This window comes from Bos indicus, chromosome 24 (assembly GCF_029378745.1).
Source record: "Bos indicus isolate NIAB-ARS_2022 breed Sahiwal x Tharparkar chromosome 24, NIAB-ARS_B.indTharparkar_mat_pri_1.0, whole genome shotgun sequence".
In the NCBI taxonomy this organism is placed as follows: domain Eukaryota; kingdom Metazoa; phylum Chordata; class Mammalia; order Artiodactyla; family Bovidae; genus Bos; species Bos indicus.
Window position 1 is genome coordinate 58,358,022 of NC_091783.1, and position 20,993 is coordinate 58,379,014.

Below are 20,993 nucleotides of genomic sequence, written 5' to 3' on the forward strand. Positions count from 1 at the left end.
TCTGCAGCCCCCCTCCAGGTCAGCCTCTCACGTTCACGGCCAGGACACGGCTGCCAGGTGTTGAAAGGCCTGTCCTTGCGGGTCAGCAGAGAGACCACCCTCGACTAATCTTCAGGGGTGGGCCGACAAGGACACCTAAGCGATAAATGGGTGGACTCTCAGTGGTGCTGGGAGTCCCTCCGTGAGAAAGATGCGGCTGGGGGACGTGTCTCCATACTTGTGAAGTTTGTTTCTGTAGGGCTAGATCTGAGTGAGGAGTGGGCTAACCATCAAATTAGTATTAATTCAAGAAGAGGTGAGCTCGAGAGGCCATTTATTGGGGGAGGTTTGTCCTTTAGCAGTTTATCATTCACGTCATTCTCAAACAGATGTCATGTGCTTAAATGGAATTTCCAGGAGACCAATGCACTAGGTGCTTGGCCTTCTCTACAGTAGCCCCAGGTACGTTTGCCGCCTCGGGGTGGACAGGACGCTGCCTCGGCTTTGAGCCAGTCCTCATTTGCCCTCTGGGTCCCTCTGTCACTGGCATATAGTATCAGCAGAATTCTTCCAGCGGGTCTTGGGGATGGGTGAGACCCTCAGCATCTAGCTGTGGTCATCCTCTCAAAGCCGGAAGCCATAGGGTCTTGCTGTGCTCCTGGCCTTGACATGGCCTCACGCTCCATCGGACCCACCGCAGTCTGGAATCTGGATGTTCATGCCTAGGCACTTTATAAAAGATGCTCAAAAAAATAGTCTCTCGGAGTTTCATTTTTCTTTTTCCTAATCTTCCTTCTCAACTATATGAAGATAATTTGATCTGTTGTAAATGGAAGAAACCCCACATGTTTAAAAAAAACTACAAAAAACCCAGAAGGGCCATTTTCAGTATGTTCACGTGAGCCAGTCTTGCACAGTCACGCCACACAGGTCTGACGGTCTCGTGCTGACGCTCGTGTGTTTGTTTTCTAACAGATGTGTGCACTGCAATGTCGTGTACTCAGATGTGGCCGCACTGAAGTCTCACATTCAAGGTTCTCACTGTGAAGTCTTCTACAAGTGTCCTATCTGTCCAATGGCGTTTAAGTCTGCCCCAAGTACACACTCTCATGCCTACACGCAGCATCCTGGCATCAAGATAGGAGAACCAAAGTAAGTCGCGCTGCCTTTCAGCTCTTGTCCACTCCTTTCTCAGGAATTTAGAGGAGGTGGTAGTTCGGTGGGGTAAAATTTCAAGACGTGAAGGATTTCGCCGCTGTGCAAACTGTGATGCTCGTGAAAGACAGCGTATAACTTCCTGAAGCCTTCAGTACTGTCCAGGGTGAGGTCTTTGTCCAAAAATGTCACTGTTTATGCTCTTGTCATCAGTTTTTGCTAAATGAACATTGACGGATTTTGTTCTTTTAAGATGATTTTTCCTAGGTTCTCGGAAGCCAAAAAAAAAAAAAAAACTGTCAACTTTTCAATTTTCATAGTTTCTTTTTTCATCTGATACACTTTTCGCAGTACCATTCAGAAGATGAAGTCAACTGAAGACCCTGGTTCCTGAACTTAACTTCATAGCCAGTATAAGTCTTGGACTAGTAAAAGTAAATTTCATTTTTTGCCTTAATTTCCATCTTACTTGTGTCAGGATTTTCCTCATGGAGTCTTAAATCCCGCAGTGGATTAGTTATAGCTGGTGGCCTGCCGTGGCGGCAGCCTGGCAGAGAGGAGAGAGTGGGGGCCCTGGGGTCAGAATCCGGCCATCACCCACCAGAGCGGTGACCTTGGCCCCACCCCGACCCTGGCAAAGTGAGGGCCACACGCCTGTCCCAGATTTTGCTGGAGGTGAAGCAGAGTGAAGCATTTGGAATGCCTCCACGGGGCCCCCTGCCTGGCGCGTGGGGGCCCACAGCCTCCACTCCCGCTCCTTGCTCACCCGGCCCCGGGTCCGATGGCCAGGCTGACGGCAGTGTCTTCCTGTGTGGCTCGTGGCCGTGCATAATTCGATAATTACGTGTGGCTAGAGCTGCTGCCTCAAACCTATTGCTGTGTTTTTCTCTGAACCTATAATCAAGGAAGTATTGGGGGAGATACGTGTACATGCCATATTGTATGTGTTTGGTTTTTCATGAAGCGTTTAGTCTGGGGGAAGTGTTTGTGGCTCAACGTGATAGAAATGACCCTGTTCGCTAAAAAGCTATGAGAAAATGGAGTTTTATTCTAGTGGGACCTTCAGCTGTGATCTTTGTAGGTCTTAAAAATGAAGCACATTACAAATTAGGGGATCCACATACAACCTGAGGTCATGGCTGTGAAGACAGACATTAGTGATTTTTAGTTAAACAGCCTTCAGTGGGTCATGAGGCCATGGGCGTGGTCATGGTCATGAGGCTTTTGGGCACTAACATAGTCTCCCTCCACCCCCCACTCCATAAATACAGTTTTTGACTTGGTTTTTTTATTCAAACAAATAAAACTTTATTCACTGGAATGGGTATGAAACCTGGAACAGTAGTTGCTACCTGGGAATGCAGCACAGCACATCATTAAAATAAGCTAAAACAATACTCCTCAAATTTGAGTAATGTATAGGGAAAAAGTTATTCCAATATTTTCTTAGAAAAAAATTTTTTTCTACTACCATAGCCTTTAACAAGTCCACGCCCAAATATAGGCATTAACGACTGAGTTTTAAACTATAGAACAAATTTACAAGCGAAAGACGGCTGAACCCGCAGACCAGTGGGCTCAGTTTGCAGCAGTGACTCAGGCCTGCGCCCCGGCAGCCCTGCGGCTCCTGGGGCCCTGTGGTCCGTCTCCCGCCCTCCGGGGCTGAAGGCACCCCTTTCCCCAAACAGACTCCCATCAAGCCCGCCTCACTGTGCCGCCCCGGAAACCGGTTGGCTCGTGTTTGACCAGGAAACTTTCTTTCAACGTTAGATCCCTGTTCTGTTCAATTTGTTGTCATCGTTTAGTCACGAAGTCATGTCCGACTCTGTGTGACCCCATGGACTGTAGCCCACCAGGCTCCTCTGTCCATGGGATTCTCCAGGCAGGAACACTGGAGCGGGTTGCCATTTCCTCCTCAAGGGGATCTTCCTGACCCAGGGAGCGAACCCAAGTCTCCTGCCTTGGCAGGTGTGTTCTTGAGTGCTGAGCCACTGTTAAGTCAGCCGCACATTAAGTGAGTAGACCTCACGTGTGAAACCTCACAGTGGTGTTTGGTTAACAGGTGGTTTTATGTGGAAGATCCAACATTATGCAAACAGCTTATGTTAATTTTTAAAGATCAATATAAAAATCCCCACCCCATGTTTCCTTTAGAGAATATATGCAAGTCTGAGAATGAACCTCAGCTTGAAAGGCGTGACATAGGATTTTTATTTCAAACATACATGTAGTGCCCATTATGTCCAGGAACCATCCCAATGCTTCATTTCTTGTTTTCCCGTGTGTAGTCAGGCACTTTTCCCTGCCTTGTCAAGGGAACTTTGAATGCCCTTTCATCTTTTCTGGGTAATCTTGAGATCATTGTGAATGTCCGCTGCTAAAATTTTACAGCGATACATTGAGTGACTTTTTTTTTAATGTCTTCCTTGACGGCTGAATAACCAGCAGTATTTTGGGCCGCACTGTCCTTCTCTTTGCTGCTTCTAACTGCATGCAAGTCGAGAAACGAGGACTTTAGAGTGAAGAACTGGGTAAGAAACAGAGCTTGGAAACAGGTTGCCAGGACATAAAGCCACGCACAATGTCATCATGGCATGGTGGAGGGCTTTGCTTCACACGAAGACAAATTTGAAGAGCTGACCTGGGATTTATGAGGCAGCACGCAGATTCTCTGGTCTCTGAGCCACCTGTGAGGGGGCCGTGGTGCAGATCCCCCAGGACAGGCGTGGGCACGTGTCGTGCCTTGTAGCTGGCTGGAGCCCTAGTGGCCGTGGAGGCACTTGGCTGCGGTTTTGAGCTTAGAATCCTCTATCATTCACGCGCTTTTTTACATTCAGGTGTTGCGCTCTGTCCTGACCCGAGGGTGGGTATTTAGACTTATTCTTTCCGTCCCACCTGCTACTTTCCTCTCCGCTCCCCTGCAGTTCCTTTTCAGCGCCTTGCCCCCCTGCACTGTTCCAGTCCAGTTCTCCTGATGTTCACTCAGGCTCACATTTGGGGTCAAGTCACATTTGCAGGTTCAGCTTTCAGTCGCATGCCCCGGGGCTGTGCCCGTGTGGACGCTGCCTTTGTGCCGACTGGTCACCCCGTCCCGAGTGCCCTCGCGGCTCCCCACCTGCAGGTCCCCCCGTGGTTCCTCCCTGCCAGTCTTCTGTGCTCACGGTCTAGCTCTGTGTCGGCGAGGGTCGTGGCACCCTTATTTGGGCTTTTCTGATATTAGCACCTGTTTTTTTAATTTTGTGATCATCTCCGACACAAGAGTTGGAAGAGCACTGTGGAGAACTCGTGTGTCCCCTCTACCCACATGCCCCAGCTGTTAGCCTTCCCAACACCTGGTTCATCCTTTGATCTTTTCTCTCTGTATCTTTCCCTCTCTTCCTCCCACTTAGGAATAATGGGGCCTCAGGGCAGAAATGTTTGGGTGTGTTCCGCCTCTCCTCCCAAGAACACTCCTGTGCGTTATTACCACCATCTAGTCTCCCAGCATGAAGGCAATGGCACCCCACTCCAGTAGTCTTGCCTGGAAACTCCCAGGGACGGAGGAGCCTGTTGGGCTGCAGTCCATGGGGTCAAGAAGAGTCGGACACGACTGAGCGACTTCTCTTTCACTTTTCACTTTCATGCATTGGAGAAGGAAATGGCAACCCACAGGAGTAGTCTTGCCTGGAGAATCCCAGGGATGGGGGAGCCTGGTGGGCTGCTGTCTGTGGGGTCACACAGAGTCAGACACGACTGAAGTAACTTAGCAGCAGCAGCAGTCTCCCAGCATGGGTTTATATTTTGCCATCCAGTTGATAGATCCCATGAAAATTTCTCCAACTGTGAGATACTTTGTTTTCTTTTTTTTTTTTCCTTTTTTCTCTTCCTGGTACAGAATCTCATCTAGGAGCCCATTGCGCATCTAGTCGTCCAGTGCGCTTCCATCTGGAGCAGTGCTCAGTCTTTGCTGCTCACATCCTGCAGGGGATTTCAGCCTCGTGTTGTTTTTTTTTCTTTTTTCCCTACTTTTTGGCCACGCAGTGTGGCTTGTGGGGTCTTAGTTCCCCGACCAGGGATTGAACCCGAGCCCCCTGCATTGGAAGTGTGGAGTCTGAACCCCTGGACAGCCAGGGAAGGCCCCGGCCCGTGTCCTGAAGATGACCCTCCTTCCCGCCCTGTCCCGCGCTCTCACAGCTGGACTCAGGGTGCGTCCTCTGGCAGGAATCTCCTTGCACCTTCGGGGATGCTCCCTGCACTCCTGTCCCTCTGGGGATGCTCGCCTCCATCCTCTGGTCCACTTGGCGGTACCCAGATAACTGCCCTGTGTGGTCACTGTTTCCCCTGGATATTTGATAGTGGTTTGTGAGGCGCATTCCAGCAACCTGTTCCTCAGAATAGTAGATTATGTCTGAGGTGAATAGATTATGTCCTGTTTTCTACTTTCTTTGCAGCTCAGTAGAAGGTAACCGAGCAAAACAAAACGGAAGGAATGTAGCACACGTAAGCGCAAGCCATGCCAATTTTCGTGAAGCAGTTACTTCTGAAACTAGGAGGAGTCCTGAGAAAAATTTTTAACCTAGCTAGTAAATCTTAGTTCTTTTCTAAGAATGCAATCCTAGTTTTCTAATGCAATTCTAGTTCTTTTCTTGAGACTATTCTTTTTTTTTTCTTATTGCTAGGTGCTAATTTAAGAAAGATCAGGAAGTATAAGCAGGCAAAACAGTTACAGGAATAGGTTAAATAAGTAAATAAATAGGGGTATTAGCACCCAGCTGAGAGGACAACAGTTACATGCTGTTTCTTTTCTGTGCTGCTTTTTCAAAATGTGAGCCCATCCTCCATCCTGTCTTCTTACCTGTTTTCTTTAACATTTGCATGAAGATCATTCCATGTCATTGGTATATGTCTGCATGTTCATACATTATTGCTCTTGTTTACTTATACTGGATGTTTGGGTTCTTTCCAGCTGTTAGCTATTTCAGACAGTGGGGAAGTGCTCATCTCTGGTAGATGTTAATGTACCACCTTTGAGCTGAATGATAAAATCCTGTAAACCACGTCTGATATTAAAAAAATACCCCCTTCTCCCAGTCACGGGTGCTTGTGCTCTATGCCAGGGTAGCTGACATGTCAGGATCTTCTAAAATCATATGCTGCTCATGCTCGTTACGTTTATAAAACTCATGTGGAAAAAGAGGGGGAAAATCTGTAGTTTTGGGGCAGAGAAATACAAAGACCCTGTGAGGACAGACAGGTGGTTCCCAGGGACGGCGTCCCTCCTTTCCGCCATCCTGCAGAAATGGCGAGGATGCCTTGGGTGTTCTTTCTTGTTGGACTGCCGACTCGGGCCAGGCTCTCTCTGCCGTTCCCCTCGCTGCTCTTTGGAGTTTTCTGTGCAGGTGCTCCTGGCTCTTCAGAGGAGACACTGGCACCCCCAGGGTCTCCTCTCAGGGCCAGGACGGCTGTGTTGGAAAATGGGGACCCCCTGAGTGTCCTGGCGAACCCCTGGAGGTGGAGGCTGGGAGTGAGGAGTCTGGGTCCTTGGATTCTCCCAGACACCCCCCACCCCCCGCCCCGCTCAGGATCCAGCGGAAAGTGTTGATGGGTGAAGGGAGTGTCCAGAAGGCTCAGAGCCGCTGAATTCACATAAGGGGGCTGCCTAGCAGTCACGTACTAGGTAGGGAAGTGGTTTGTGGCGGACAGTGATTATTTTAAACCAGGTAGAGACAGTAGGTATTCAAGCATTGAAGCAACGTTTGATTTGTGGATTTTCTTTTATGGGTCTGTATTTCATGTATAATTGTTCCCTGGTGCAGGGCTTTCAGTGTTAAGGAAAGGCAAAGAAATAGTGAGATTCAAATGTAAAATTCTACTAACTCTGAAAGAAAACCTGCAGCAAGTAGCAGCATGTTCAGGCATCCCGAGATGTGTGGGCCTGCTTAGTTCATCAGTCAGTTTCTCTTTCAGGTTAGGGTAGCACCATCCCCTCGTCTGATCTTTAAAACTGTTTCAAAAAAAAAGCGAAAGGATGCTTTTGCTCTTGTTAAAGTAGCTCACAAGTGAAGATGTGTCGGAGTGTGTCTGTACCGAAATGTTGCTCTGGAAGATTTGTCTCAAAGCTAAACCGTTCTGTTCTCTTCACTGCGTTTGTGTGCGTTCGCCTCCTGAATTCTTGGATGCGAAGTGGCGGTTCCTTTGGCCTGAGCGATGAGGGCTGACTGACATTCCCCGCACCTCTTTCTTCCGTTTTAGAATAATATATAAGTGTTCCATGTGCGACACCGTATTTACCCTGCAAACCCTGCTGTATCGCCACTTTGACCAACACATCGAAAACCAGAAGGTGTCTGTCTTCAAGTGTCCAGACTGTTCTCTTTTATATGCACAGAAGCAGCTCATGATGGACCATATCAAGGTGCGTGCCTCTCCTCTGTCCTTTCAGGGAGCTGTAGATGCAAACGTCGGTCGTAAGTCAGGGCTGAGCCGTAGACTACGGGACAGCACGAGCGACGCTGTTGAGGGAAGGGGTGGACGCTGGTCGTTGCTAGCGAGCAGTTGACAGCATGCAGCCATCGAGCTCTCTTGACTGAGAGATGCTTTTTAATCCCGAGTCCTGGCCTGCATATCACAAAAAAATCAGAGCCAAGTAACAAATGCATGCCCTGACTGTACGAAGAATAATACAGTCATAGACTTTTTATTTTCCCTCTTCTATGAAAATGATGGCTGTGAAGTTTACTTTTTTGAGAACTTGGTGTTAGGTAGGATTGAGAAATAGGGACTCTGATGATTTATGTTAGTTCATATAAATATTGATATGTTTGGAAAAATAAAGATTTTCCCCTTGAAATTACTTGAGCAGTTCTGTTCGCATTATAATTAACACCCCTGAATCTCATAGTCTTTTTTCTTTTTAAAGCAAGTTTCCATGTAAACTGACGGTGTCCAGGATACGGCACAGTATCTGGCGCCTGATGGGTGCTCAGTCTGTGAAGTGAATAAGTGTCCAGTCTGGACGACCCACTCTCTCCCCAAAGGGGCACCTGAATCTCTCGATAGCCTTTTAAGCTCACTAAGGACAGCTTAGTTACCAGCCTCTTAGCTGTCCACTGGGAGAAGGTTAAGCAATTTTATTCCTGTGTCATTAGGAGATAATATCCATCAGCTCTCAGAGATTAAAGTGACGTCCTTTTTAAAAAGAGAAACAGCAGACCCAGTATTACCATGAACTCAGCCTCTTAGTTTTTCTCTTAAATGTATTATACAGAAAAGGTCATTTGAAAGAGCACATCAAATCTCTAAATTATTCTGACCTCGGGTCAGTTAAATGATGGCAGTGTTAATCCTTGAAAGTTCCTGTGTTGAATGTGTATGAGCTCACGGAGCGTAACTGCCTGTTAAAACAGACTCAAAGCCTCCGAGAGGCCACTCGCCAGAGGCCTGGCGCAGGCAGTGACGGCGTGGTGGAACTAGGGAGGATAAAATGCATGGGAGACGGGTTTCGTCATTCTCACTTTAAGTACAGTAAGATCCTCTTAAGAGGTTTTAAAGGTTTTTTCTAAAATTACAAAATCACCTTGACAATAAATATTTAACGAATGATCAGGAAAAACTACAGACTGCTTAAATAAAAACACAGGGACTTGGGAATTAGATTCAAATATTTTAAATGTTCAATAGGAGGGCTGGGTGGGGTGCAAAGAAGAGAAAGAAAAGGTGCTTCTTAAGAGGCTTTTATCTGCTTTCTGGAATTCATCGTTATGTCTGCAAGTGGCATGGTTAGGGTCTTCCTGTGTTAATAGCAAATCTGGAGGAATACAGGGTTCCAGGAAACAAGAGACTGAAGAAGCGGGATTAAACCTGTGCCCACCAGGAGGAAAGAATGGTTTTTAGTCGTTTCAACCTTTACGAGACTCCATGGCACAGAAGCAGTGGGATGCTCACTCACATTCTTACTTCACGTATGTTCTGTACATTCTAGAGCACCATCCTGCCTCTGTGTATTCAGAGCCAGGTCAGAACAAGTGTCGGGGCGCCCTGTTTTTACGTTTATGTATCTGAGCTTGTGAAGTTACTTACATTGTCTGATGTCTGTGCTGGTCAGGTTTTCATGTGGAAGGAATTAAGAGAAAGGAGACCAGAAACAGTGTTTTTCTACAGACATATTTATTTAGAGGTGGATTTCCATTGGCCCAGTTTAATCCAGTTTGTATCATTTCTTTGCTCTGCCACAGTGGATTTGTTCACTTTGTGGGGCCCTTGTGCTCCATGCCGGCGTCTGCCTTTAAAGTAAACTTTGAAGTTACAGGCATTCAGGTTATTTATTGGTACAGGAGCTAAGGAATCATCATTTCCAGGAGAATTCAGTTGTATTTCCTTTATTTAAAAAAAGACATTCGTCTTTAATAAATAATCTTATTTTTTACTTAAAATGTAAAAACAAGCAAATCAGAAATTCTCATTTTTGCACACGTTCAGTTGCTGTGTGGTCACAGCAGAACTCTTTGCCACTTTTTTGGTGTTTCTATAAGCAAAATAAAGCTCCTTTAGAATAAATACTTTGTTACTTTACTCTCACTTCAGCTTTTTAGTTAGTGGAAATGTATTTGCCTAGAAAATTATTTCATAAGTTTTATCAGAAGATTCGGGGGTGGTTTTCTCTGGGTTTTAAATGGTTAAAAATATAAAAACTTGGCTTCTGTCTTGCAAAGGGCCATTTAAACACAGGTGCCTCTGCTGACGCCGAGCACTGGGGCGCTGAGGTCTGTGGGGTGCGAGTCTCGGGGACCCAGTGCACTGGGTGGGCTTGTCCTCCTGAAGATTCGAGAGCTCAGAGGCTGCTGATGAGAAGAGAAGCCCCATCCAAAGATAAACTGAGGCACAGACTGGTTTGCTGCCTTTATTTTTGTGGACTCTGGGCTTCTAGAGCTCAAAACAAAAGCCTAAGTGAGCTGGTCTTCAGGATCACATCGCACTAGTTTTACCCCAGAGGAATTTGAAATCCTGAGAGTTTACGTTGAGGCTGTTGAGGCCCTTGTGTTAATCATCTTAAACGAGCTGTTTGGACAGGCTTTTTGAGCAGCTGCTGTGGATCGTTCACAAGTCTGGGTGCTGCATATTGTCGGTAAAAAGGAATGGATTGGGATGGGAGCGAGATTAGAATTACCAGAACTCTCCCCAGCAGAAACCCAGACTGTTAAGAAGTGTTTCAAGAATGTGAAAGGCGTTCGGTGGGGGAAAGATTTGCTGTTAACCACTGGCCTCAGGTGTTTGTTCTGGTTGGCCAGCGAAGGGGCTTGAGCTCCTAAGTATCGCTGCCTGTTTGAACGTTTCCGGGTAGGCGTGGAAGGAAAACGCTCTGCCTCAGAAGTGGTCTCGGGTAGAGGGGACTCACTCTGGTACGCTGCGGACACACCGTGCCAGGGACGATTTGGCCTCAGTACTGGTCTTTCTTTTCGAGTTTTAAAATGGCACAAGCAAACGAGCCCTTAATAATTATTTGAAACTAGAAACACATTAATTAGTTAACAGCAGCTGTAAAAGGTGAATGCTCCTTTATTTCTCTTCAAGTGTGTATTTTGGTTTTCTTCTTGCTGTATTAAGGACTATCTCTGAATGAATATGAGATCGTATTGAAACGTCTGTAATGTAGTAAGATGGTCTTTGTGCTCTCTTTTAGTGGTGTGGCTTGTGAAAGATCTTTCTTCTCTTTTTATAACCTAGTCTATGCATGGAACGTTGAAAAGTATCGAAGGGCCTCCCAACTTGGGTATAAACTTGCCTTTGAGCATCAAGCCTACAACCCAAAACTCCGCAAACCAGAACAAAGAGGACACCCGATCCCTGAACGGGAAAGAGAAGTTGGAAAAGAAATCCCCGTCACCTGTGAAAAAGTCGCTGGAGCCCAAGAAAGTGGCCAGTCCCGGGTGGACGTGCTGGGAGTGTGGCCGGCTGTTCACGCAGAGAGATGTTTACATTTCCCACGTGAGGAAGGAGCACGGGAAGGTAAGTGGCCCCTGAAAGCCTCTGTCGGTGGAAGGAAGACGTTCCAAGCTGCGGGTGCTTGCTTGGTTTTGCTGGGAATGAGGGGAGTAACCTCGAAAATCACTCAATGGTCTCTGTGCCTCAGTTTCTTAGTCTATAAAATGGGCTTTCCAAGTCCTTCTGATCTCCTTCTGTGATTTTTGCTGATGACCCCAAGGCCAGCGGGGAGTTATCTACTGCCGTTGTGTTTATAGCCACGAAAACTGAGAACCACGATGAACCGAACTGACAGAAGCGTTTGAATTTCCTGGTGAGCTCTGCAGCAGATAAAGGAAAAAGGAGGAGAGAAAGAACGTGGGTGTTTTGAAAATGATCAGTAACATTTGTAATGACTTCTGTGATTCTCTCCTGAATATGGTGGTAGAAGAGAGACCTCATCTTTAAACTGTCTAGGAGAAGCTCCTATAACTCAAAATCTCCAAAAATCTCAGTGTGTGTATTTTTTTTTCTTTTTAAAATAGTTAAATTCGCATCTCTAACTGATAAGGATTTTTTAAATGCACATTACTAGACTTCATAAAAGCAGCCGAGATGTCGGTTTGTTGCAGTTAGGATCTCTAGCGTCTGCTTGCATTCGGTCGCTGTGTTACTTAAATCTCTGCTAGTCTCTCAGCCTTCCTTCTGCTGTATTGTAGTCTTGAAAGTTGACTTGTTGGAAACGCTAGGTTATGTGTCTTGTAGACTGTACCCCCGCGTTTCTGGATTCCGGTAGTTGCTTCCTTTTGACATTGTTTAATTTGTTTCTTTTTGTCCCGTGGTACCTAGGAGTTGGATTCGACTCAGGGTGAATTTTTAGACGGGAATACATCATGGGTGCTGTATTTTTATTTCACGTCCTGAGGCACCTAATGCCGGCTTGTCCCACTTTCAGTTCAGATACTCTATACTTTTAAAGCAACCATCTTTTGCTTTAATTTAAGCCAATAAAGCCATAGTTATATTAAAAAGAAACACATAGTTATTCTTGGGGAAACTGTGTAAAAAGTGCATAGGGATTGTAATTAGTATATACCAGATCCTTGAAGGAGAAGGCAATGGCACCCCACTCCAGCATCTTGCCTGGAAAATCCCATGGATGGAGGAGCCTGGTGGGCTGCAGTCCATGGGGTCGCTAAGAGTCGGACACGACTGAGCGACTTCCCTTTCACTTTTCACTTTCATGCATTGGAGAAGGAGATGGCAACCCATTCCAATGTTCTTGCCTGGAGAATCCCAGGGACGGGGGAGCCTGGTAGGCTTCCGTCTCTGGGGTTGCAGAGAGTTGGACATGACTGAAGCAACTTAGCAGCAGCAGATCCTTGAAAAGATTGTTTGTATAGCGTTTACAAGTCAGGTAAAAGCATTACCTTGTAATCTCATTTATGCTGTTGGAGGCGCTCCTGAAGCCGTCTCGCTCGACCTTCCTGCCATTCACACGTGAACCTGAGTTCACATTCACGTACACGTGCCCTTGAGCACTGATCACAGTGATCACAAATGGCAGAAAGATGTGTTTTGTTTTCTTTGGTTGACTACACTTGATTCAGAATCTCCTCGTATAAAAACTGGTGACTTACAAAATATGAATGGCTTTAGTATCGCGTGGCTCACTTGTCTCAACCTTAGATGCCCCTAATGGGCTAAAGCGTCTTAGAACATTCCTGCTAAATACTGGGCAGTTCTTATGAGCAGTACTTGATAAAGCAATTATGTAAATGCATGAACGGTAGCTCTTTCAGAGCCTGATGTGGAGATTCTAAGAAAAGTCTTCTTGGCACCTGAGCTGGGTTTAATAAACGTTAAAAGAAGAGCAGACTGTAACAATTATCCGGGAGTCCAAACCCTTCGTTTCTTACACGTTGGAGATTTCTGTAAACAACTTGGAACATTTCAGAATTTTTTTCTTCTAAATACTCTTGCACGTGTGACAGTTACTGTGTCTAGAATGTAAGATGAAGAGAAGGCTCAGAGGAAGCTGATGGGATGAGGAGGTAACCTGGGAACCTTTGCTGCGGGACCACCGCCCCTCGCAGAGGGGATGTTTGGCTTTCCAGGGTTTCAGGGTTCACTTTGAAGATGCGGGGACCCCGCTTTTTGTCCACACTCCACCTGCAGGCATCCTTATGAATGTTCCCAGTCTCCCCCCCACCCACTCCCGCCCCCCAGCTTCAAGTCTCCCGCACCCCCAGTCTCCCTCCTGCCTTCAGAGAGCCCTGCAGGTGCCCACCCTCCACCCCTGCTCTCAGCTGGGCCCCCCAGACCCGCCTCACCGGGGCTCCCGCTCGAGCAGGTGGTCACCCCTCTGTCTTCACCTCCCTGAGCCATTCCGGTATCTTTCCAGATTGGCGGTTCTTCCTGGAAAGCTCTGTCTACCCTAAGCGTGCAACGATACACTCGCCTCGGTGTTCTGGCAAGCAGGAGAAAACATTTCTGTCCTGGAAACATTGAACTCTCTCTCTGGGAAGTTTCAGTTACCCTCACAGCTTCACTTCTCGTATATATATATATATTGTGTATATACACATATATACATCGTATATATACATATGTATACACATATATGTATATACTGTGTGTATGTATGTATGTACCCATGTATATATGTGTATGTATGTTTGTGTGTGTGTGTGTAACTTCCAAATCTCTGTCTACAGCTGTGGTTTCTTCCCTGCATTCCAGTCCCCCCGAAATCCAGCCATCTGTCAAGTGTTTCACCTTCTTGTATAACTTACAGGAGCTTTAAGCCTGCTCAACAAGGAGCTTAAACTATTCTCAAATTAAAAAATCAGAAAGATGAGCTTGTTGTCAGTATTATTCATCCAGCAGTCGCATTCAAGGGGTGAGCCTTCTCCCAGATAAATGTACAAATATGCAGTTTTATATACAGTTTTGGGGCTCATGTACCACCGGACATTCTTTCTTGTTTGCTCTAGGAGTGTCCCGGGGACCTCAGATCAGTATCCCCTCAGTGAGATAGTATCTGAGGTCATTCTCACAGATCTCTTAAATCTAGAATTTCAGGAACCTGATGGTAAATGAAAAGGTAAAAGTTGTCTGTACTTGTTCGGCTCTGAGAGCTGTTCAGTGATCTGTGATTGTTGGAGCCATTTTCTCATTTGCTGCCCGGTGCCCCGGCCCATCAAGGGACCATTGCCGAGCTTCCACTTGGATCCTGAGGCAGAGTTGCATCACTGACCTGTGGAACTTAGATGCCGTCACAATGGACCTTGTGAGACTTCCTGGGGCTCGCTGGGGTTCTCTGGGGGTGTAGATGGTCCAGTTCTGTTTCTAGAAATTAGGAGCATGGGGTTTCGGGGCTGGCACACTTGAGTGTGACTCCTTTCTCTGGCCTTTCTGAGCCTGACCATTTCAGAGAACGTTGCTGAAAGCTTGGTTCTGAGCACCAGGAATGAGAACGTGCTGACTCCTAACAGTGGGTGGCCCTAGGTAAATCTTAATTTTCTTTTGTTTACAGGGTACTTGGTAGTAGGTGGCTAGGTAACAGCACAGATGGAGACTCTTTCCGTCTCCATCCCAGGACTGTTCTTTGTAGGATTGCGCAGAAGGGTCGAGATGGGATGTTGAATTTATAGCTGATTCAGGATTTCGTTTCTCTCTGGAGAGAAATCTGCCATTTCAGATCAGATTTTACCGAGCATTTCTACCAATGACTTTTGACTGTAGGGAAAGAAGCTGGGAAGGAGTTTACAAGATAAAGCTGAATGAGTAAACACGGACTTTTCATCTAGGTTTTAAAAAAATCAAGCACATGGATGTGATGTGGGGCAGATAGGGTTCAGTTATCTTGCATGAAAAACATTCCAGCTTTGTCTGCCTGTCTTAAGTCCACCCGTCCTCTGTGGCTGCAGAGACGTTAAATGCCTTTGATGTGGCATTGAAATCCAGCTACTGGTTCTCAAACCTTGACTGTGCCTCTGAATCCCCCTGGGAGAGGGGGATCTTAATAAGCACTCAGCTCTGGGCCCCAAGACCCCCACAATTTCTGATGCAGTAGGTCTGGGATGGAGTCTGATAAAGTTTGCATTTCTCATAAATCTACACTTTGAGAACCAATGGTGTACCCTGCTTCTGCTGCTGCTAAGTTGCTTCAGTCGTGTCCAACTCTGCAACCCCATAGACGACAGCCCACCAGGCTCCGTTGTCCCTGGGATTCTCCAGGCAAGAACACTGGAGTGGGTTGCCATTTGCTTCTCCAATGCAGGAAAGTGAAAAGTGAAAGTGAAGTTGCTCAGTCATGTCCGACTCTTAGTGACTTCATGGACTGCAGCCCACCAGGCTCCTCCGTCCATGGGATTTTCCAGGCAAGAGTACTGGAGTGGGGTGCCATTGCCTTCTCTGATGGTGCACCCTAGGTAGCAGTAAAGCTCCCTGAAGCCCATTGATTTATACAAAAGTAAAGGTGTATTTCTTGCCCGTGCAGTTTGTCACCAGTGTGAACAGTTCTCCGGGGCATCTGTCCCTCGGTGACTCAGTGACCAAGACAGTTTCTTTCATCCCTGTCATCTCAGCATGGGTGCCGCTGCAGTAGGGGAGGGGGAAAAAGAAACTGAAGGATCACATGCCCTTATACTCTGGATGTGACGTGCAACACATACCACTGGCCAGAACAAGTCACGTGGCCAGACACACGGGCAGCGTAGTCGTCACTGTGCCCTGGTGGGGAGTGGGGGACAGGTTCTGTTAACCACCCAGTGCCGTCTCTGCAGCATTGGAAGTGGTGCCACCCGGGTTCTCGTGGCCCTGACTGGAGGCGGGGAGTGATGCACCTTCACTCAGGAAGGCAACCGGAAGGGGGAGGGTCTGGAAACAGTCTCAGGAGGGAAAGAGAAGTTGGAGTCCGAGGGAGCTTTAATAGCTGTTTTTTGATACCTGTATCCTCCATAGGCGAACCATTAAGTTACAGGGACTCTGGGGCCCTGTGGGTGAAATATGTACCTACTTGTCATGGGCAGGCAGATTCGGGCAGATGCCAGGTGACCACCCACACGGGGATGGGAAGGATGCCCTTTGGACTCAGTCCGGGACCAAGTGACAGCGCCCGTAGTGATGAGTGCAGTGGTGCCATGGCTCCCAGGAGGCAGGCGTGCATATGTGGTCACGGTCTAAAACGCATTTCTCACACCAGCTGTCCACTGGCAAAAAGCACGTCCTCTTCCATTGATCCAGTTTGTAGATTGAAACGGAACTTGCAGAGTTCTTGTGACCGCCAGTGGCGCCTAGTCTCTGGCAGACTGGCTGCACGTTGGAATCACCTGGAGAGCGCAAATCAGCACACACATGTCCCCAGGCCAGCTTTCCTGGCCGCGACGCTGGGGGCGGACCCGGCCCACAGAGGCTCCAGGAGCTGTGGCTCACGGGCTTGGCTGTTCTGCAGCACGTGGACCCTTGCCAGACCAGGGATCGAGCCCGTGTCCCCTTCATTGGCAGGCGGGGTCCTGCCCACTGCGCCGCCGGGGAGGCCCCCGGATGTCTTAATGTTTTTGTTTCCAGCGAGTTGGTCAGTCCGTTAGGAAAAGCCTCCCAGATCTTAGCGCCTCCTTTTTTGGCCTCGGTGGCAGGTTCCCTGGAATACTTGGTACAGCATCTTATCTTTCCTGTTGTGAAATACGCTTCCGGCATACTCTGAGACGTAGGTGGAGAGAAAGAAAGAAAGTGAAGGTGAAGTCGCTCAGTTGTGCCCGACTCTTTGCGACCCCGTGGACTGTAGCCCACCAGGTTCCTCTGTCCATGGGATTCTTCAGGCAAGGATACTGGAGTGGGTTGCTGTTTCCTCCTCCAGGGGATCTTCCCGACCCAGGAATCGAACCCGGGTCTCCCACATTGCCGGCAGACATTTTAACCTCTGAGCCACCAGGGAAAGTGGTGGGAAAGGAGGAGGGCGCGCGGAAGGATGGGGGTATCTGGAAGCTGAGCGGGGCTCTTGCCGAGTGTGCGGTCATGTGCTTGTTAAATCGTGGTGCGTTTCCTGTGTGTTTGTGTGCATGTGTTTTTTAAAAGCACCCATCCAGCCTGGATCCTAGTTACGCTTCTGAAATATGTGTTAGGGCGAAGTTTTTTCCCCTAATCTTTCTGAAACATTTTTAGGATTATAAAGTGTTACCTCAGCTTTTTGTTTGTCTTCCTGTTTTATTGTGGTATTTATTGGCCACTAGTTAGGAATATGAACAGACTGTTTGCAGTTAACTTTTGGAGTTGGTTGTCATGCAGTTCCGCTTTCGTTCTTTTAGCCTTACTTAGAGGTATTCCTCAGAGAAGGCAGTGGCACCCCACTCCACTACTCTTGCTGGAAAATCCCAGGGACAGAGGAGCCTGGTGGGCTGCCGTCTATGGGGTCGCACAGATTTGGACATGACTGAAGCGACTTAGCAGCAGCAGCAGCAGCAGAGGCATTCCTGTTGCCATTAGGCTCTCGTTACTTAGGGATACGAAAAGGCCTTTTATTTAATTAATCTGACTGTAAGAAGAGGAATAGATTTTTATCCTGAAACTCATCTTCCAGCTCTGGTGACATTAACTGTCTGCCAAAACTATACCATCCTAATGAGAGGCGAAAAAAAATCAGTTTCTCCTGTTCTTTGGCCTAGAATTTAATTGTGGTTGCTTAGGGTCTCAGGAGAAATGTATTTAAGTGAGTTGCATATTCTGTGACCAGGAGCACTTAATTGTGAACCAGGAGTTGAAGGTCACGTAAGCTAGAGTTTGTGTATTAATGCTTTGTGTAAGAAACATACAGCATTGCTGCTTTTAGGAGACTTAGCTCTAATTTGGGGTTTCCCTGATGGCTCAGCGGTCAAGAATCTGCCTGCACTGCAGGAGATGCAGGTCAGTCCCTAGGTGAGGAAGATCCCCTGGAGGAGGGCCTGGCAACCCACTCCAGTGTTCTTGCCTGGAGAATCCCATGGACAGAGGAGCCTGGTTTGCTGCAGTCCATCAGGTCACAAAGAGTCAGACGCAACTCGACACACACACGTACACATCTGTAATTTTGGCCACTGAAGTTGATATTTTTATTAATGTATTTAGTCTTTTATTATAATCTTAACATGTTTAAAATTTTAGACTGTATTTTAGTATTTGAATATTTTATTTATAATTGAAATTATACATTTATTATAATTTTACTATACTTTATGTTTCATAGTTTATTAGTATAGTTTACTATATATGATTGTATAAGTCTTCTTGGTGATTCAGTGAAAAACTTTTAATATAAAAGTGTCAAATGTTTTGGTTCAAAGCATATTAAACTGCATGTCGTTGCTGATGGTGTTGGTGACTTGCGCTGAGTTGGAAGGTGGGCTGATGAAATGACGGGCGAGGGCTCCCTGCCCGCGTGGTGTGCACTGTTTTAATAAACAGGGCACTTACCCTCGAAGCAGGCCCCGAGAAGGACGTTGTTACTAATGCTATTTTACAGACGAGGAAAGGAACCGTAGGGAAGGCTGATTTTATTACCCCAGGCTCTACAGCTTGTAAGTGGCAGAGGTAGGATTCCAGTCCTGCCTCCTCAATACACTGCTAATAAGCAGCCACTCTTTGCAGAGCAGAGAAGCTTGATACAAGTGCTCAGTTCTCGTCTCATTGGCTCTTTCAGTGTTAATATGGAACAGCTAATATGTGCCTTTCCTCACTGTCAGTTTAATTTAGGCAGTTGGCCTTGGCTAAAGTTGGTTATACCATCATTAAACGAGCGTGTGCCTGTGGTTTGGGGAGAACATTGAGTGTAACAGTCTCAGATTCCTTGGCTGGGACTCAGGACTTCCCTGGAATGACTGCCGTGGTGGGGTCAGGGCTGACTCACTGGAAAGAGACCCTGATGCTGGGAAAGATTGAGGATGGGAAGAGAAGGGGACAGCAGAGTATGAGATGATTGGATGGCATCACGGGCTTAATGGGCATGAGTTTGAGCAAGCTTGGGGAGTTGGGGATGGACAGGGAAGCCTGGCATGCTGCAGTCCATGGGGTCGCAGAGTCAGACACAACTGAGCAACTGAACTGACTGACTCCTTTCAAAGAAGGTAAAAGGACAAGCTGGGTGCCCAGTTTCCACTTTTGAAGTTTACTGTTTCATGAGCGACAGAAAATGAAGAAAAATAAAACCTTCAAGAAAGATTAATAGATTCTTTTGAAAATGTGACTTAAATAAGATTGTAAAATATTATTCCCAATTTTATTTATAGCCGGAAGGGATTTTTTTCTTCAGATGTTTTAGAAAATTTGCTCTTAGATGTAAAACATTTATGTCTGCTCAGATGTTCATTGCAGCTATTTTAGGAGACATTTTTCTGGAAACTCACCAGAGGTTTCTGCAAACAAAGTTGAAGGGCTTTAAATTTATTTTTATACATGCCCAGTCATATGGTCTAAAGGGAAAGACGTGGCCACTATGAAATCACTGAAATTAGACAAGGCTTATCAGTGTACATTCCACTGAATATTAAGTATAAAATCCTCAAATTTAGGGATGTGCGTTTGTGCGTGCTAAGTCGCTTCAGTTGTGTCCAACTCCGTGTGACCTCATGGACTGAAGCCCGCCAGGCTCCTCCGTACCTGAGATTCTCCAGGCCAGAACATTGGAATGGGATGCTGTGCCCTCCTTCAGGAGATTTTCCTGATCCAGGGATCGAACCTGGATCTCCTGCATTGCGGGCGGATTCTATACTGTCTGAGCCACTAGGGAAGCCCAATTTTAAGGACTTACAATAATCTAATAACACAAAGTAGTAGGCAGATGTGTTCAGTCCCAGTTCTCAGGTTAGCAGATGTGTCTGTGAAAGTCTTGTAGGATTTTAGGGGCTGGAGGAGCCAGAGCTGGGGCGGCCAATGGTCCCAGTAGAGGGTCTGCGATAGAACCAGTCGACCTCCGATCAGAACTCAGATCAGACCCAGCGGTTAGGTGACAGGTGTGTGGTAGGTCTCCACAAAACTGCCAGAGCACCTGTTGGGACTGCCATCTGTCTGTCCCGAGTGGACCAGCCCTCATGGGTGTGTTCGTGGTGGGGTCCTGAGCCCTTGGCCATCTCACCTGGGCCTTCCCACACCTGCCCGACCAGGCCCTTTCCTGTGGTTCCAGCAAAAAAACCCCAGCTGCTTCCGGCCCTTCCCGCACACCACGCCTCCTCCTTGGCTTTGCCGTTTGCAGTTCCCTTTGCCTGGGAATCCCTGTGCTCGCCTCATACCCGGGTCACTCCCCGGTGAATTCAGCTAGTCCTGCCAGCAGCTGTCCCCGCGGGGCTCCTCTGTGTTCGTCTGCTCGCCTGTGACCGCCTCAGTCGCGACAGTGCGTCCTCTCCTTATTCTCTGTCTTCGTCAGCAGCAGGGCAATCCTGGCGGGTGGAAGCAGGGCCCCAGTTGCCCCGAGCAGCAGGTCAGGGCCCCGGGGAGCCAGGCTGCCCCGGCCCGCGCTGTGGCCAGGCCCAGCCTGCGGCAGGTTCCTCTGGCTGCTTCGGTAAGCGTGGATGGCGCCTGTCGTTGTACCTTTCCACCTGGCAGGTGCAAGCCGTCTGGCCAGAAGGGGCTCACTGAACGGGTGTTAGAAGGTCACTTACAGCGCCGGTCAGCACTGAGAATCCTTGCACTTGGAGCGCAGCTGGGTGGTCCTCTGTCCCAGGGCGTGTGGCAGCGTGGGCTGTCCCCACCCCTGCAGGGACCCAGCAGGGCACTATGATTTCGGAGACCAGGGACGACGCTTCTTCCCTGGGCACCTCCTGTTTATTGCTCGGGTTCAGGGGGTGTGGAGGCTCCCTGGATGCCAGGCTGGTCCTGCAACCACGCGGGAGAAATACGTTTCCGTCTGTTCTGGATGAAGGTCCTGGGACTTGCTGGCTTCAGAACGT

At 47.6% G+C, this 20,993-nt stretch overlaps 1 protein-coding gene across 6 annotated transcripts in view; it reads left to right on the forward strand.

Moving 5' to 3' along the window:
• The window catches only part of ZNF532 (zinc finger protein 532), a 112,627-nt gene that overhangs the window by 69,901 nt on the left and 21,733 nt on the right, over window positions 1-20,993 (forward strand). For all 6 annotated transcript variants that reach the window (XR_011563871.1, XM_070779122.1, XM_070779121.1 and 3 more), the window contains 3 exons: window positions 955-1,131; window positions 7,366-7,528; window positions 10,837-11,118. Coding sequence is in view for 5 of the 6 variants with exons in the window: in XM_070779122.1 (XP_070635223.1) it covers window positions 955-1,131; window positions 7,366-7,528; window positions 10,837-11,118 (622 nt within the window). In the remaining variant the exon portion in view is untranslated. The remainder of the gene's footprint in view (window positions 1-954; window positions 1,132-7,365; window positions 7,529-10,836; window positions 11,119-20,993) is intronic.